This window comes from Thermobia domestica, chromosome 13, assembly GCF_964235325.1.
Source record: "Thermobia domestica chromosome 13, izTheDome1.hap1.1, whole genome shotgun sequence".
Taxonomy (NCBI): Eukaryota; Metazoa; Arthropoda; class Insecta; order Zygentoma; family Lepismatidae; genus Thermobia; species Thermobia domestica.
This window is the reverse complement of record NC_137466.1, coordinates 211,211,992-211,231,471: the sequence shown is the minus strand read 5'-3', so window position 1 is coordinate 211,231,471 and position 19,480 is coordinate 211,211,992. Positions and strand designations below refer to the sequence as shown.

The following is a 19,480-nucleotide window of genomic DNA, read 5'->3' as shown; positions in this document are numbered from 1 at the left end:
ACATTACCTTGAAGCTGCAAGTTAAACAATAAATCCCTAAGTCCCTCACCAGACAAAAAGATGTATTAAAATAGAATATTATATTTAGTGAAGATAGCATTATATTACTTTGAAATAGAACTTCGATACGCGTCAGGGTTTTACGACACTATTGTATTGGCAATTGAGAATTTTGTATTCGGCTGATTACAAAATATTACATCGTAAAATAAAACCTTGTTAGTGGAACAAATAAAATGCACATATACTTAAATAAACTACAGGTAAAATCGATCAGGTGGGCAACAATGATAAAAGTTTCAAAACAAATACATTTTATGTTCTCCTAGGAGTCAATTTGAGTAACATATCTAAAACACAAACCATCTGTAATAAGAATTCAATCGAATGAACATAACTTTGAGAAACGCTATAAAAAAAAAAAAAATCACAAAACTATAACTTTACATTTGTTCGTTTGTCTGCCGAGCTCCTTTATGGCTGAACGGCTAGTGTACACGTCTTAGGCGTGGGTGACCCGGGTTTGCTTCCCGGAGAGAGCTCACGTGGTTCGGATTCCACCTTAATCAGTAGGTCCCGTCTTATATAGCCTCGCTGCTGAAAGGGACGTTAAACACAAAATCAACTCAACTTTCGGCCTTTTAAGTTAAAATTTTCAGAGTACAAGACCAAGACACTCTAAATTCCCTGTTTAGATTTTGGCGGCATACCAACGTAATATATCAAAATGGCGGCCATTTTGTCAAATGAACGAGTATCTACGCTACGAAGCGCAATTTTCAGTCTTTTAAGTTGAAATTTTGACGGTAGAAGCACAAGATATGCTAAATTTGCTGTGTAGATTTTCTCGGCGGTCCAATGTAAAAAAAAAAAATCAAAATGGCGGCCATTTTTTCAAAACGGCAGTGAGTAGAAAATTGTTGCAAGTTGTGACAATGACAATATTGAAATATAAATCACATTTTAACACTTTTACCCCAAAGACATTGAAATATTTCGAAAAAAGACTAAACCCGAAAAAACCCAATTAAACTCGAAAAACACCCGAAAAAATGGGCCCAGGTGGGTTTGGCTTTTTCAAAAAAGCCCGGGTTTTTTCAAACCCTCGTTCATGATGAGCTTTTCTCCTCAAAAAAGTTTTAATAGTAGTCGCTAATGGTTTTCTACAGATGTTAATGTTAAATTTTTTCAAACTTCCGATGTCCAAGTTTTTGTACCTACACATCGTGAAACAGTGTCAGGAGAAAGGGTTAACACTCGGAAAATGAAAATGAAATATTTGAGTTTTACGTCCCACGGTTATGCCGGTTAGGCTAAAGGAGACGGTGATGATGAGAGATGAATGAAAATGGTGGAATGAAGAAAGTGGGAGGAAACGGGAGAATCCCGAGAAAACCCACGCACACGGTGTTTGTCCACCACAAAGTTCACTTGACAGGAGCAGGGTTTGAACCAGGAATCCCATGCACCAGAGATGAACGCTCTACCACTGAGCCACCGCGGCCAGCAAAAAATCAAAATAAGACAGTCTGGTGCAGGTGTAGTTTTGGTGCACTACATTTTGGAAGATTTACAGGTAAAATTCAATACTTTCCATGAAAAGACATGTTTATAAGGAACGAATTTCTACAGGTAACTTAATTACATACAATGTAATACAACTGTATCTTACGTTTACTAATGTTAAACCATTACAAGTGCTTTACGACGAATAAAACAAATGAGTGCATATGAAAAATGGCTCTATTAGATGTTATTTTCCACAAGCGGCTTATTTCTGCACCGTGTACACCGGCATCATATTTCTGCACAGCGTGCAGAACCTGTATTTTGTTTACAAGTGGAGAGTTACTAGTATGAAACAACAACAAGTGTTGTTGAAACTTGTATTATTCTCAAAACGCACTTCCTTCCACTACCCTCACTTCTCCGCATACACACTATCGCAGACGTGCCTGCTCCCTTCGGACGTATTCCCGCGCGGGCCCACCAGCTTTGCCCTATCTGACTCGGTTCGATAGCATTCGTGCTATTTAGTGGCCACCCAGCACAGATTGTTTTGTGCTTTTTTGCGCTGTTTTTATGCTAGACATCTGGAAGCCTTATTTATACGCAAATCGTAAAAGAATTATAATTTTTCAACAATTACTTCTAGAGGTCCCCTTGAATTTTATTTATGCCAAGTAAAATATATTCCGCCCATTTGAAACCGACTAGGGGACAATAAAAAAGAAACTGGTGAAAGAATTATAATTTTTCATTTTTTTTAGCATTGCGCCACAAGTAAACCTGTACACAAGAGCGTTTAACCACTACCTTATTTCTCCTGTTTTTTTTTTTTTAATTGGAAGTTTTCGCTCACATGTGAAACAAGTCCTGCAGTATATAATCTAGTGGATCTTATTAGGTTACTAAAGATACACTAAATACTAGAGAATACTAAAGGAACACAAACCTTGTCATGGCACAAGCATTATGAGAAATTGTCCACGTTTCTCTAAGATAATTTAGCACCAGGTGCTAGTTGGCCACTAAAGAGCACGAATTCTATATAACTGAGTCAGAGCAGGGCAACGCTGATGGGCCCGCGCGGTAGCGCGGGGGTGTGTCCGAAAGGAACAAGTGCGTCAGCGACGGTGGGTATACGCGTAAGCGAGGGTAGTGAAAACATATGGGCTTTGGTAATCATACATTTTTCAATATCACTTTTTATGGTTTCATACTAGTAACGCTTCAGTTGTAAACATAAAATAAAGCTTTCGTACACTGTGCAGAAATACATTGGCGTTGAGTTAGAAGACACTTATCTTAAAAACTAAGACATGTAAACTTTTGCAATTTCAAGAAGAAAATAATGTACTACAGTTTCTTAACTGTCCCTCGTTTTGTAAATAAAAATTAAGTGAAACCTTTAAGTTTTTTGTCCAACGGTTATGCTAAAGAAGACGGTGATGATGAGTAATGAATGAAATGGTGGAATGGAGAAAGTGTAAATAAACGGGAGAACCCCGAGGAAACCCACGCAGACAGTGTTTGTCCATCACAAAGTTCACATGGCGATGGCTGGGATCGAACCCGGGACCCCAAGTACCAGAGGTGAACGTTCTACCACTGAGCCAGCGCGGACCCTACAATTGTAAGCGAGTTCATGATATACCGGTAACTCTTTACTTTGGGCAAGGTAATGATATCCTGTCAGTACATAGTATTGCCGAACGATCGTAGGCGAGTGAAGGCGGGTTAGAGCCCCGCAGGGCACTTTGTTTTCTGTCTTTCCTTCTTGGGAACTGTAACTATAATTGCGGGAACCAGTTCAGATGACTTGGTTATTGTCACTGCCTTGCCTAAAGTAATGACTTGCCGATATACCTTAGGGGGTTCGTGAAGGTAAGCAGCAAGGCAACAAATAGAATCGAAGTTAATACACAGGTTGGGCTAGGTAGTACAATTTAAATTACTTTCTTTGATACCCGCCCCCCAAAAAATTTATATGCCAGAGACGCCAGTGCGCGGGGACATACTATAACCGAATCTTTTTCGTGCGCAGCAACAATTAACATATGTAACACAACATATAAAATTCATGACAATTTGAAATGTATATGCATAATATTAAATTAACTCACCCCATGTATATGCATAATAAGTACAATAATATATGCAAATGTATATGAATAATATTAAATTAACTCACCACTCTCTCACTTCATGATTTCGTGGTATTTGCTTAACCAGCAACTGCGTACAGTTCCAATGAATGAATATTTTTATGATAAACATTATTTTCCCTATTTGTAAACTTATCTCAACGTATTTTTTTTTTTGAAGGACTTTACCCACACTGCATCACAATGTGACAAATGAAGAACGCGAACCGAACATACAGGCAGCGCAACCAGACTACGATTTCTGCAATCAGGTTCTTCAGCGGCAAAGGTGGCGCGGCGCCTGTCCGAGCATCTTTTCAAGGTCGGTCCATCCGCTGTTTGCCGACCTTCTTTCGGCTCCTTTACTTGTCGGCACGCCGCCAACGTTTCGGCGTCTTTCCGACAATATTTGCCGCGGTCGCCGTCCGCTGTTTGCCGTCTTCTTGCAAAATGTTTGTCAAGGATCCTCTCGTACTTGTAATTTATTTTAAGTATTTACTTCACATATACCCTTTACGTGCAGTCCCTTTACTACGTTTCTTTTCATGCATTTACCTTTTTCGTGGTCGGCACGCCGTCAACGTTTCGACGTCTTTACAACCATCCTTTGACGCTGTCGTTCCGTCCGCTGTATGCCGACTTTCTGCCGACTTTCTGCCGACTCCGTTTTCACAAGGCATATTTTATGGAATTAGTGCCCACCCACAAGAAAAATCTTCGGACAGTTTCAATTTTTACTTCATCATTAAAGAAGATATAGGCTCTATTCATTTTCCAAAATTCGACTCTTTGCCGCTGGTACGCGTTATTGCAACTTTCGCCGACGTCGTGCCGACGTCGCTTTTCAAGAAATTGCCGGCAGTCTCTTTTTGCAGTCGTCGTCCGACTGTCTGCCGACTGTTTCGAGAAAGCTTTATACGAGGGAAATATAAGCCCTAATTCGTATTTTAAAGCAACAAATTACCTTCTAACTCTCTTTGTTTTCTATTGGTGAACGAATCTCTTTTTGCTCGTCGCGGTCGAAAATCGAGCGGAAAGACTCCGGTGTCCGGCGCCGGCAATCCGACCGCGGCATCTGGTCGGCATGCACAAATTGTCCGACTATAGGCGGCAGGATCCTGATGGGGTATTTATTAGTAAACTTCTAAATTGATGAAAGAACTACTTGTATAGTAACGTATCTTGCTTAAAGAACTGTTTGCATTTTATTTATTCAATTATTATATTTCAATTTAACATAAAGTGTATGGTTTGTAACGAAGAATAGTGCTCAAAATAGTATAAAATCAACTTTAGATTTAGATCATAGTAATGAAGAACAAAACCAGTATATATTGAATACTTTTATTTTTTTATTTTTATATATTTTTTATATTTATATAAAAGGTGGTACAATGAGAATTTAGGAAATCAATTGATCTGACTGAAGATTTGTTTAAAACTATTTTATAAAATCTTGTAGATTTATGTAACTATATTCTAGTAAGTGCAGAGTGTTTTAAAAAAATCTCTTTCTAATTTATATTTGTAGTCTTTCTTTACTCACTCATGAAGTATACCCAGAACTTTTGTCAATTTTTTAAAGTTGATTCTTAGATAAGTTTCGAGAGTTAGTGAGTAAAATATCGTTAGCATCTTATTTAAACTGCTTTTTTAAATGGAACGTGTGCATTTTGAGGACTTGTGGTTTGATTTTACAATGTGCATAGTGCAATATAACAAAAATAGTGTTATATACTGTAATGCTGTAATCTCACTTTAATTTGCCGTAGTATAGTATACTATTTCTTTCTTTTTTGTGTGAAAATATTTGAATCCAAATTATTTCTTTTAAAAATTATACATGAAATGAAAATTAATTTTTGAAAAACTACGACACACTCATTGTATAAATAAATGTGAATTGTTAATGTTTAGTTTGATTTATTTGTATTGGATTGGACACATCTTGCGAAGAAATTGTCTTCTTCACAGCGCTATAGAAGGAAAGATGGAAGGAAAGCGAGGAATAGGAAGAAGGAAAACACAGCTGATCTATGATTTTAAAGATAGGGGAAAATATTGGGAGTTAAAAGAGGAAGCTGAAGATCGAGAAAAATAAAAGAAACATTTCCAGGTCCAAGTCCAAAATTAAAAAAAAAATGCTCATTAGTTCCAGGACCTGCCGAAAGGCAGAATACTTAAGAATAATAATAATTTGAGAACAATCAAGCAATGCATGCTGAAATTTGTTTGACTATTTGCTTTAGCAATGTCCCTGTGACAAACTAAAGCGACCTAAACATGATTAATGAATGTAGTACTCAAATAGAAGGTCAGCTTAGTAAATTTAACAGGTTGACTGACAAGGCCTGATTGTGTGTATTACTGTGTGGGTCAAGTAATAAAAAGTTGCGAAAATGTATCAATTTTGACGCGTTTTTTCTGAACACTGGTTGCTTTCTAGAACCAGGCTACGAGTATCGTGTAACACTCTGGAGCCAAGAGATTATTTTTTTTACCATGTTAATAAGTGACAAGTGAAAACCCATATACGGGTATCGCGGCTTAAAACAGCTGCTGAAATGAGACACAAAAGTGGGTATCACGGCCTCACGAATGACAGTACTTGAAACCCAGTTCTGGGTCTCATGGCAGTCGACCTGTTACTACCATCATCATGAAGTCTGTTTATTTTAAGTAATATAGATATGACAAATTTTGTCGCCCCGTGCAAATGAATGTGTTGCAGATATAGTAGAACCGGGACCATTTTTCTGTACTTTTCTTTAAGTATTCGGCTATTGTTTGCAACCGAAGTAGTTTGACCACCAGAGAATAGTTCTTAAGTATTCATACCGATTGTTTTATTCAATGGTAGAAAGTGTTTGTTCGAAATGCGTTAATTCTCATTCAGTATTGTGTAATTTCCGATACATAGTGAATATCTATATTGTTCATGTAGATATGAAGGAGTCCTTGGTTATCGATGATTGATAAATACTGTTATCAGAAATAAATAAAACGGAAGATGACGTTATTTTCAATTGAATTGTAGTTTCAAACTATGTTCTCAGTCAGTCTGGGAAGTGCAAATCTTTGTGTTTCAGGTTTTTATTGGTATTTGAACATTTTACTTACACACGGTTCACAGAAAAGTTTGGTTTAATCGTTGGTTATACTGTGCATTATTGTGAAGCAGATGCTTGAACAAGTTAACTAAACTGAAATGATGTAATCCACTCATGGCAATCCATTTGATTTGAACAACATTGTCACTTCAAAAATGGTAAGTTAACTTTTAGTATAGTTCGAACTGTAATGATGAAGTTAACACTGGAGTACAAATAGGGTTGTCAGACGTTCCAGTTTACTGGGACAGTATCTGTTGTTGACAAAAATAAATCAGTATGCCGAGAAATGCTTTACGAATACACATTCTGTATTTCTTGTCTCCTTTCTTTTTTCTTCTTACATTTTACATTGACGTATTGAGCGCTACTTCCTGTTGTGTCACAGAAGCATTATAATATTAAGTCTCTTAAAAGTTCCGTATTGAAAGGAAGTATTCAGACATCCAGGGGTGGACCAAGGCAAAATTTTCACCCGAGCAAAGTGACTTTTTGGCTCCCCCCCGTAATCCTAGAATATATTTTACATTTTATTACAGTGATTTTTATATTTTAAACCCATTTTTCAAAAAAGAAAAATTAATACTCAAATACATCATATAGTTGTATTTAGTTCTTAAAAATATACATATTTTATCAATTACATTGTGTTTTTTACTATTACTTATGTACCGATATGTATATAAAGAAACAATATCGAACACCACTTACTGAATATTACTAATAGTGATATGATTACTGCTGTCTTGTAAATTGTTTTGTTATATGAATAACATCAGGAGTCATTTTACCATATATATCTGATTATGTAACAATCTATTCTAATAACGTGAAATACCAATGACTACATTTCACATATGTTGAACTTGTTTCAAGCACAGCAATATAAACAGCGATACAGTCCGCCTAGTACTATTAGAATTAAAATTTATTAATATGAATATGAGTACAAAACAGTTACTTAACAATCTTTATAGCGATACAGGAAGAGGCCGATCTTCTGCTGTTTGTGGTTCTCCCTTTCAGAATTTATTTACATATTATAGGATGGCTATGAAACTCTCTTCTCACATAGTGGAATGGAAAAAAGATTATGTAATTGCCATTACTTTACAAGAATATAAAAAGTAAAATAAATTAAAAATAGTGGTAATTATGGAAACTAAGTTTAAAAAATGTATAAAGGCAGAGTATATTACTGATCATGGGGTCGGTGGTTCGCAACCCACTCCTGGGAAGTTTCCTTAAGTAAATCAATATATTTTTATTTAGATTTCTAAGTGTCAGTAGAAAACACATTATAAAATTTACTTTTTGAGGCTCGTTTTTGCGCCCCCTGACTGTGGCGCCCCGGGCAGTCGCCCAGGTTGTCCGGCCCTTGGTTCGCCCCTGCAGACATCCAACTAGAAATCCATAAAATAAACATTTTAGTCTAGTAATTGACTGACATGATTTGTTTTAGGGGACCGCTGGCTTATTAGTAGAGCACTCTGGTGCGATGGGTTCTTGATTCGATGCCAGGCCATGCGACTTTGTGGTGGACAACATTGTGTCTAGATTCTTCCATTTATTTCCACACCCTCATACATTCACGTTAATTAGTCATCCACTTTCTTCAACCTAAAAGTAACAAGCGTAGGACATATTAACACATTAGTGGAATCAGGAAAGTTGTATGTGCACGATTGTCTGCATTGCTGTAGTCCTGTAGTCAGTGAGGACGCCAGTAAGTCACACTGCCTATTATGCATTCATTGAAAACTAAAATGAAATCGTTTAGTTGTACGACCCACGCTTATGTGGTGCAAGCTAAAGTAGACGGTCATGATGAGAATGAATTAAATCAAGAAAGTAAGAGGAAACGGTAGAATCCCGAGAAAACTCTATGCCCACAGTGATTGTCTGCCACAAAGGCTACTTACTTTACCAGTGGGTAATCTTATCTATAAACAAATTTACTTCAAGTCTATAAGCTTGTAGACAGTTGGCTGCAAAGTTTCTATAATAATCATCAACCTAACTTGCAGCAAACTTGAATCCCCATTAGCAAGACAGAGGTAGGTAGCTGGCAGGCCTCAAACGACCAAATGGCAGACCACCGGTTGCAGCTGCTGGTGGGTCTCCCAACGAAACTACACGTGTACCGTCAGCGATCCGCAGCTTTGAGTCTGCAACTATACTGTCTCTCCGAGTAATATATCTAAAAATAATAATAAAAATAAACTTAATAAACTCTATGCCCTATGGAACCCTGAGGTTCAACGCCGCGTTCAAGAAAGCTCTCCATTGACTTCTATCCTTAGCCAATTATATCCAGTTTCTTCTGTGTATTCCTATTTCTGCGAGATCAATCTTAATATTGTCCTCCCATCTGCGCCTAGGTCTTCCAAATGGTCGTTTTCCAATTGGATTTCCAGTTAAAACTTTGAAAGTGTTTCTACTTTCTTCCATTCTGGCTATATGACCTCCCCACCTGAGTCTTCTAGACTTGATAATCCTAACAATGTTTAGTAAACGGTACAAAATATGCAATTCCTTTATGAAAGTTCCGCCATTCCCCATTCCCATTCCTCTTGGGTCCGAATATTCGTCTTAGGATCTTGTTCTCAAATACTTTCAGTCTACAATCTTCTCTCAGAGTAAGTGACCATGTTTCGGAATCATATAGGACAACAAGTATGATTGTCGTTTTATATATATTTTAAGCTTCAATTACTCGAGAGAATTCGCGACGACTAAAGATTTTGAACTGAATAATAACACGAACTTCCTGATTTTAGTTGATATTTAATTTCTTCGTGGATGTGGTTTCGGTCTGTTAATATTAATTCTAAATATTTGAAAGTATCTACTTTGTGGAAAGTATTATTTGATATTTTAACGCATCCATAATTTGCAGTATTATGATCCCGACCAACTTCCATGTATTTAGTTTTCTCTGCATTTACTTCTAAACCCATAGTGACAACATATCTACTTGTTTCAGGCCATTTTCGACGTGATAGCCCGTGGACAAAAATTTTGCTACTCGGACTTTACTTTGGGATTGGAATTGGAATCCTCAAGTAAATATAACTACAAAACTAAATAAAAATATATTTATGTATTTAAGGAAACTTCCCAGGAGTGGGTTTCGAACCACCGACCCCATGATCAGTAATACTCTGCCTTCACACATTTTTTTAAAAAAACTTAGTTTCCATAATTACCACTATTTTACTTTATTTTCCTTTTTACATTAACCTTTAAGAACAGGGACACGAACACAGAAACAGTGATACATTATTATGAAGGAAAAAAATATTAAAAATACTTTTTTGTACTATACTGTTGAATAAATAAAATTAATAATGAATAAAATATTTAGTAATAATTATATTATTTACTAATATATTAATAATTAGTAAAAATTAATAAAACTTGATGTATTCTTACGTTTGTATTAGTTTTTTTTAAATCTTTTTTGCAAGCATTTAGAGAACGAATTTAATTGTCTTGGATTATTTTCTAAATTGATCTATCTCTGAGAATATATTTCAATTCAAGCATATGAAGCTACAGTCAAATAACAAAGCGTTAAACTTGAAATTCAAATAAGTAGACTAATTTTTTTAAAAAATAGCAATAAGTTGAGAATACCAAAATGTAGATAATACGATAAACTTTGAAATTTTGCAAAGAAATTCGAAAATGTGAATTTCTGTTATTTTTTTACTGGATTGAAAGTTAGGGTTATCGTGAATTTGAATCAATTTTCAAGCCATGTAGGACGGAAAACATTCGTGGAGTCTTCAGTAAATCTGAGTGCCATTAAATTTGTGGAACTCCACGCCTGTTTTGAAGCTTTCTCGTGGATTTTAACAAATGCGTCTTCGGTATGGGATACCATGGTTCGATTCCCTGTAGGAGCATGTGTGATTCAGATTTTACGTTGAACCGTAAGGGTGGATTTTTCATTCAACCTTTCGTTGCGTTCGTTCCTTGCGATTTCTATGTGTAGCCAACAGAAAGTTGTGTTACACGTAGAACCATGCTTAAACAACTTTCTCAATTGGGTATTCAGCCACATCGCAAGCAAAGAACGCAACGAACGCTTGCACGAAAATCTGCCTTAAGTCTACATCTTGTTGCAGAAAATGATAGTTTGTGTTTTGTCAACCATTCTTCTCTTATTTCGACGTTATTCATAGCCACATTTCGTTGTTTGCACCAAAACTGCAAGGGATGACTGAGTCAAATGCTGCTAAATGGGGGAATTCGTAACTCTTGCGGAACAAGAGTGTCGGTTATCAACTAACTGCAACCCCTTGTCAAAATATGAAAAGCTAACAGAGATGTAGATATAAACACACTATTCCATGTTAAGAAGCTCCCTACTATATGTTCAATGTTAATAGGTGTGGTTGCAACCTTAGCAGTAAACTTCTCTCATTTTTCTATTATTTCATAGGAACTCTGAAATAATATATAAAGCACGCGACAAGAATAAACGACCATAAATGTCATTAGTTTTAATGGCATTTTTGGTCGTTTATTCTTGTCCCCTACTGTATATAAAAAATGTCTCGCGTTGAAGAGTGAAAATAGAGCTACTATTTTTCTCCTCAGAAACTACTTTAATAATTAGTTTTGGGAGATGAATATATATAAAATTAGGCGGTTGATCAATCCTGTATCCTAAGATAGCGTTCGTGCCGGACTTACAGAATGGTCCAGAAGTGTGAAAATACCCAAATAAAAGGCAGGATTTTCAAAGCATAACACTATAGGCTAGTAGTACAGGTGGGGGAAATCTTTTAGAACATATGATGTTGATGGCCGCCATCATGAAATCTTCCACTTTAAATTTACTTTCATTTTTTAAAATTGAAATCATATGTTGTGATATCTTATTTTCATTTGAAATTTTGTCAGGAATTTAATGCTTTCTTTTTGCTTTATCACTTACCATAAAGCATTTATAACTGTTTTTTGCTTTTTACAACGTCAGTCACACACCACACATTGCTCCCCATTAAAGGGTGTGTCCGATATATTGTCCATTCCGTTGAATTGCCACAGTCATTCTTTTTTTTTCCGCATTCATCCAAAACCTTGCTCAAAGTGCTTTCCGGTATGCTTGCACACACGTTTGCGAAGCGTTTCTTTATGTGGTCAATATCCCGAATTTAAATTGAATATACAATTCCAAGGTGGCGGCTATCAACATCACATGTCCCAAAAGTTTTCTTCATACCTGTACTACTAACCTACAATGTTACTTCTGCAATTCTTTTAAAATTCTGTCCTTTACCGGTATTTGGTATGTTTCCACATTTTTGGACGACACTGTATATTGTCATGAGCTCGCCGGGAAGGAAAAAAAAATGATAGTTAAAGTGAAAGTAAACATGTGATTCTGCTTATCCTTCTGATATACAAAGTAAACTACGTTGTGAAGGACATTTATAACTTCAGGAAGTGATTTACAACACATATAGTAAACAAACATATAATGAGTAATTACCTTCATAAACAAATTGTGATTTAAATCTCCATGCAAACAACCTATCAATAATAGAAAAAAGTGTTCATAAAAATATTAGTACAAACAGCTATCATAAAGTATCAAAATAAAAGAAAGACGAAAGCATCGAAGGGGATCATCCAGCACCATGTGACTATTTTATTTCTCATGGCTTTTCTCAGTCGTGCGCTGTAAGGAACAACGATGGTTTTGAAAGCTACAGCCATCTTGTAAGTTTACTTTTTATAAAACACTCACCTGTTACAATTCGCTGAGTTGCGATTTACGAGTAGCGAAATAGGTCTCCTGCGCACATTATCAAAAGAATCCACTTTTAAGTGCTAGAATTCTGTAAATTTGAGATTCAATTTAATGTCAATAAACTTTGTAGATTGCATTTTGCTTTAAAATCGATTTGCATAATCCTGTTTTCGAATTTATTCTTTCGCTGCCACTAAACACCATATGACGTTATTCATACCTATTGCTGTGTGCCATTGACGTCATTTGGCGTCAACAAGTAGTTCTCATTGTAGACATTCTCTGTAAAATGGCACGCAGATATATTAGAGGTTAGCATGGGCTTGGACAGTAAATTTTTAAATATATAACCATATTTCTCGGGCCTAACTTTGTAAATGTAATGTACAACGATATTCATTGGTAAGTTCTTTCTGGAGAACTTTTAAAGCACAACTGCAAAATTAAACTTGTAGTTGCTGTAAATAAAAATACAATTTTGCGTTAATGATTAAGTCCCTGTAATTCGGTACGGTACGATAAATATCGTTTTACACTATGTTTACATAGTTAGGGCCCCAAAAGGCCCAAGAAATATGGTTGTATATTTAAAAATTTACAGCCCGAGCCCTGCCCGGACCCGAAGTAATATATGCTTTGTAGGCCCGAGTTTGGGCCGCGGGCTCGGCCCGAGCCCGTGCAGACCTCTAGAACAAACACGACATGGGAATAGTTGAATTTGGCATATCAACGAAAAACATAAATGGCTTTGAAAAACTGTGTTCGCAGAACAAAACAAAAATAACTTTGCTGTATCTCTAATGCTAAAAGTTATATTTTTCATTGTTTGCGATGAGAATTTGCGAGCCAAATGTTTTCTCAACGTTACGAAAACAAGATCAACAGCAAAATTATGAAACGTTAGCAACTACCTCTTTTCTACCATTGTACGTTTTTGTATTTAAAACTCTGTAGGCAGGCCCGTATCCAGGGGTGCTAGGAGGGCCGGCCTCCCTAAATTTTTACTGGCCCCTCCTAAAATTTTCACTGTAGGCTTAAAAGTGAACTATAATATGGTGATGAACTATAATGTGGTTGGATCGGGCCCCCCAAACTTCGACGTGCTCCCCCCCCTAAATTTTTGGGCTGGCTACGGGCCTGTCTGTAGGATGTTCATAAGTGATACATCTAGTTGTTTTCTTTACTTTGTTTTTCGTTTTCATATATAAACTTCTTTATGATATACAAAACGTGTAACGTGGGTTCCTGTCACCACGGCATGGCGCGTCCTCAGGTTGCGGATCGAGGAGAAGGCCTCTAGATATAGAGGTTAGCTGCGAATATACTGAATAAGCAGTCGCGGACAGACGACTAGGAGTGGTCCTCCAGCTTGGGGGTTTGGGTAAGGCTAACACCCTCATCCTGTAAAAAAAGGTACCTGTTCAGAAACATTCACAAAAGCCTCGGACAAGGACTGATAACTTGGCACGACATCAGCAAAAGAAAATGGACATGAGATTTGGAACATGGAATATTAGAAGTCTTTATAGGGCAGGCGCGTTAAAATCCGTAACGAGTGAGTTAGAGAAATACAGGATGGACTTAGTAGGAGTTCAGGAAGTTAGGTGGGAAGGAAATGGATCTGAGAATTCCGGAAATTTTACGTTCTTTTACGGGGAAGGAAATAAAAATCACCAGTTAGGAACAGGGTTTTTCGTTCACAAACGAATATTACCAGCAATTAAACGGGTTGAATTTGTTACTGACAGACTTTCTTTTATTACTCTTAAGGGACGGTGGTGTGATATTATTGTTTTAAATGTACATGCTCCAACTGAAGATAAGGGTGACGATATAAAAGATAGTTTTTACGAAGAAGTGGAACGGATATTTGACCAACTCCCGCGATACCATATGAAGATTCTATTAGGGGATTTCAATGCGAAGGTAGGACGAGAGGATATTTTCAAACCGATTATAGGGAACGAAAGTTTGCATAAGGATAGTAATGACAACGGTGTTAGACTAGTGAACTTTGCAACATCCAAAAACCTAATCGTGAAGAGTACAAAATTCCCACATCGCGACGTTCATAAATACACTTGGACATCACCAGACGGAAAAACACATAATCAAATTGATCACGTTTTAGTAGATAGAAGAAGACAATCTAGCATAATTGACGTCCGGTCGTTTAGAGGGGCTGATTGTGACACTGATCACTACCTGGTAGTAGCGATAATACGGGAGAGATTATCGTTGAATAAAGGTAATATTCAATGTCCGAAAACAGAGAAATTTAATTTAAAGAAATTAGAAGAGAGCCAGGTAAGAGAGGAATACCAGATTGAAGTTTCTAATAGATTCGCGGTTTTAGAAGACTCGGAGTGCACTAGTGTTGAGGATACTTGGATTGAAATTAGAGATAGCATTAAAAGTTCAGCAATAGAAAAATTGGGACAGGCGGAAATACGTAGGAACAAACCATGGTTCGACCAAGAATGCATTAAACTAGCAGAGAAGAGAAAACAGGCAAAATTACGGTGGCTACAAAATCCGAATGAAACAACTACACAAAATTTCGCAGATATCAGGCGGGAAACTTCCAAAACTTTTAGAACAAAGAAACGGGATTTTTTGAAAGCTAAAATTAAGGAACTTGAAGATAATAGTAAAAATAAAAATATTCGGGACATGTATAAGGGAATCAGCGAATTTAAGAAAGGCTATCAACCTCGTGCTTATATATTAAAGAAATCTGACGGAACAGTTCTCACCGATACGGATAGCCTCTTAAATAGATGGAAAGATTTCTTTGACGATTTGCTGAACACGTAGCCAAAAACTAATGTGCGTGGAGAAAAGGAGATACACACCGCAGAACCGTATATTCCAGAACCCAACCGAATAGAAGTGGAAACCGCTATAAAGAAATTGAAGAAACATAAATCTCCGGGTGTAGATGAAATTCCGGCTGAGTTAATTTTAGCTTTAGGCGAAAAATTGTGGAACAAGATACACAAACTCATTCTCCTTATCTGGAACAAGGAAGAATTGCCACAAGAGTGGAAAGAATCAATCATTGTTCCAATTCACAAGAAAGGCGACAAAACTGACTGTAATAATTATCGAGGCATTTCTCTTCTGTCAACATCCTATAAAATCCTTTCAAATATTCTGTTAGCAAGATTGAACCCATACGCAGATGAAATTATTGGAGATTATCAGTGCGGATTTAGACGAAATCGATCAACTATCGACCAAATATTTACCATTCGCCAAATACTCGAAAAGAAGTGGGAATACAATACCCCGGTACATCAACTATTTATTGATTTTAGAAAGGCTTACGACTCGGTTAGGAGAGAAACATTATACAACGTTCTTACAGAACTTGGAATACCGAGAAAGCTAATTAGATTAATTAAGATATGTTTAAGTGAGTCCCAAAGTAAAGTCCGGGTAGGAAAATTTTTGTCCACGAGCTTCCACGTCGAAAATGGCCTGAAACAAGGAGATGCGTTGTCGCCATTATTATTTAACTTTGTGCTGGAATACGCCATAAGGAAAATCAAAGATAGCAACCAGGGCCTAGAGTTGAACGGCATTCACCAGGTTATGGCATATGCTGATGATGTAAATTTAATAGGGGATGATAGGAGAACAGTAGAAATAAATGCAGAGATCTTATTAAACGCTTGCAGGGACATGGGTTTAGAAGTAAATGCAGAGAAAACTAAATACATGGAAGTGCGTCGGGACCGTAATACGGCAAATTGTGGAGGCGTTAAAATATTAAATAATGCTTTTGATAAAGTGGATACTTTCAAATATTTAGGATCAATATTAACAGACGAAAATCATATTCACGAAGAAATTAAATGTCGTCTAAAAGCAGGGAATTCGTTTTACTATTCGGTTCAAAATCTCTTGTCGTCGCGAATTCTGTCGAGGAATTCGAAGCTTAAAATATATAAAACGATAATCATGCCTGTTGTTCTGTATGGTTGTGAAACATGGTCGCTTACTCTGAGGGAAGAACATAGACTGAAAGTATTTGAGAACAGGATCCTGAGAAGAATATTCGGACCCAAGAGGAACGAGAATGGGGAATGGCGGAAACTTCATAACGAGGAACTACATAGTTTATACGGTTTACCCAACATTGTTAGGGTCGTCAAGTCTAGGAGGCTTAGGTGGGCAGGTCATGTAGCTAGAATGGAAGAAAGTAGAAACGCTTTCAAAGTCTTGACTGGTAGACCCATAGGAAAACGACCATTAGGAAGACCTAGGCGCAGATGGGAGGACAATATTAAGATGGATCTCGCAGAGATAGGAATACAAAGTAGAAACTGGATGCAATTAGCTAAGGATAGAAGTCAGTGGAGAGCTTTTGTGAACGCGGCACTGAACCTCCGGGTTCCATAGGCCATAGAGTTAGTTAGAGTTAGTTAATGATATACAAAAATTGTTTATTTTTATTAGTACTTTCTGTAATAGTATAACATTGACTTTCTTCTTGTGCTGTACGAAACTTAGATATGAAAGAAGCAAAATTGAGAAGAAAAAGGCTAATTCTTTCAAGTGAAGGTAAAAAAATTGTAATTTTGAATTCCGTAGAAAGCACCAATGAAATATTTTGCTACAGCGTACCTCACGTTTAGCTATCTTATTAATTTTATCTTTATATTAGTTGAACATGATAACTATATTGACATACAACAGAAAGTGTTTGATAAAACATGGATAATTGCAATGATTGATTTTTTAATGTCGAGCGGTAGGCATAACACACGTTTCTTTGTTTCTTTCTTTTACACAGTGGTGTTTCGTGCAGATACGTCACATCGGTAAACATTTAAATTTTATTGCTACGAGCTGATAGATATAACACACATTTCTTTGTTTCTTTCTTTTACATAGTGGCGTTTCGTGCAGATAGTCACATCGGTAGACATTTACATTTTATTGCTACGAGCTGATAGACATAACACACGTTTCTTTGTTTCTTTCTTTTACACAGTGGCGATTCGTGCAGATAGTCACATCGGTAAACATTTAAATTTTATTGCTACGAGCTGAGGGAAGAAAGCATAGCCAATGTACTAATACAGTACTTGTGCAACTTTCTGAAGCTGTATGAAGTTTTTCCACCCCCTTAGCCCAGTGGTTCACAACCTTTTAGCTGACGAAATATTTTAGTGAACACCTGCAACATTAATATTAAATTAATAATAACTAGCAGAATACCCGTTCTTCGCACGGGGAAAATATGTTTCATTTTGGACAGAAAGGGCTGAATTTGTATGTAAGCAGCATTGGAAGCGTCACTGTTCATCTCAGTAACTCCGAAAGCTTTGGATTCGGCACTAATATCTGTCATTTTTGATCATTTTTTATATATATTCCCCTTTCCCAAGTTGCGGGGCTGAATTTGAATTTAGATGGCATCGAACGTATCACTGTTCATCTCAGCGACGCCGAAAACTATGGATTCGAAACTAATATTGATAATTTTTAAATATCTCCCCGTCCCCTAAGTTACATCTTCAAAGTGAAATGATAAAAACATTCCAGAAAGGCCGGAAAAAAGGCCGGAAGAACCTCATCCTATGTTGAAAATTTGGTCGAGATGGGTCGGGTGGTTGAAGAAGTACGAAGGCACAAACATTACGTATATGATATATACCGAACGAGTCAAAATCCCTTGCCATAGGCCAACTCAGTAACTATTGAAGATATGAAAAAATGATAAGAGAGCATTTTGATTGCCAAGTGTGGGTTGCCAATCCAAAATGGTGGAATTTTCGTAATCGGACCAACAGTTTAAGCTCGACACCGGTATAACACCTAATAATAAAGAAAATGCAACTTTACCACGCCACTGGAGGACAAGATAGAATGAAATCTGGAGCGAAAAATACCCTGGGCCAAGGAGAATAGAAAGAGGACCAAATTAAAAAACAAAGGAGCAGACCTATTTGCAGGGCCCACGATACTGGCGTCAGCACCACAAGGGGGAGGGGGAGGAGGTATACGAGGAAGTCAAACAAATGAAAATAAGTCGTGTCGTTTTCTGACAGGTTTACTGTACATGTTAGTGAGAAGAAATGTACATACCTCACGCACGCATGGCACCTGCTTCCAGACGCTACAGTCTTGAGCAAAATGCCAATAGGTGCTCAAATTGGTGTCCCTCCTGCTCGTGGCACAAACGGATACGGCGACACACATTATCACGCACACGCCGGAGTGTTTGGGGTGTTATTGCTCTACATACGTTCCGAATATTCTCTTGCAGCTGTTCCACGGTTCTGAATCTATTCCGATACACAACGGACTTTAGATACCTCCACATGTAAAAGTCAAATGCCTTGAGATCAGGTGATTTGGGCGGCCATTCCACGGAACCCTTTCGACCAATCCATCGGCCAGGAAGCACCTCGTTGAGCCATTGTCGCACAGTGCGACCGTAATGTGGCGGTTCTCCATTGTGCTGGAAATAAATACACGCCGCGATACCAAAGGCATTTCGTCCAGATACGGCTGTAATGTGGTGTGCAGATGATATATATACTGGTCTGATGTTATCCTATCGGGCAAAAGTACGGGTCCTAAAATGATGTTGGCGTGTATTCCACACCACACATTCACTCGCGGATCGGCTTGATTGTGCGCTTCAACAACTATGTGAGGGTTCTCGCGAGACCAATACACAGTGTTGTGTCTGTTGACTGTGCCGCAGAGGTGGAAAGTAGCCTCATCGCTAAATAGAATGTCAGCCTCTAGCATAGGATGTTGTGTTCGTGTCCGGTGAAACCACTCATAGAACTCTGTTCGTCTGTCTGTGTCATCTCCATGTAACGTTTGTACCAAATGTATCTTCTGAGGATGATACCGTTCACGTGATAAAATTCTGGAAACCGACTTCTGAGATATGGACGCCTTTTGTGCAATCATCCGTGTCAGTATTTCAG

General features: G+C 37.3%; 1 protein-coding gene across 1 annotated transcript in view; it reads left to right on the top strand.

Annotated features, from left to right (window-relative positions):
* The first annotated feature begins 6,715 nt into the window (after positions 1-6,715).
* Positions 6,716-19,480, top strand: part of LOC145668988 (sodium-dependent multivitamin transporter-like) — a 70,341-nt gene continuing 57,576 nt past the window's right edge. The window contains exon 1 of the mRNA XM_081737295.1: positions 6,716-6,915. Coding sequence (XP_081593421.1) covers positions 6,913-6,915 — 3 coding nt within the window. The 5' untranslated portion in view covers positions 6,716-6,912. The remainder of the gene's footprint in view (positions 6,916-19,480) is intronic.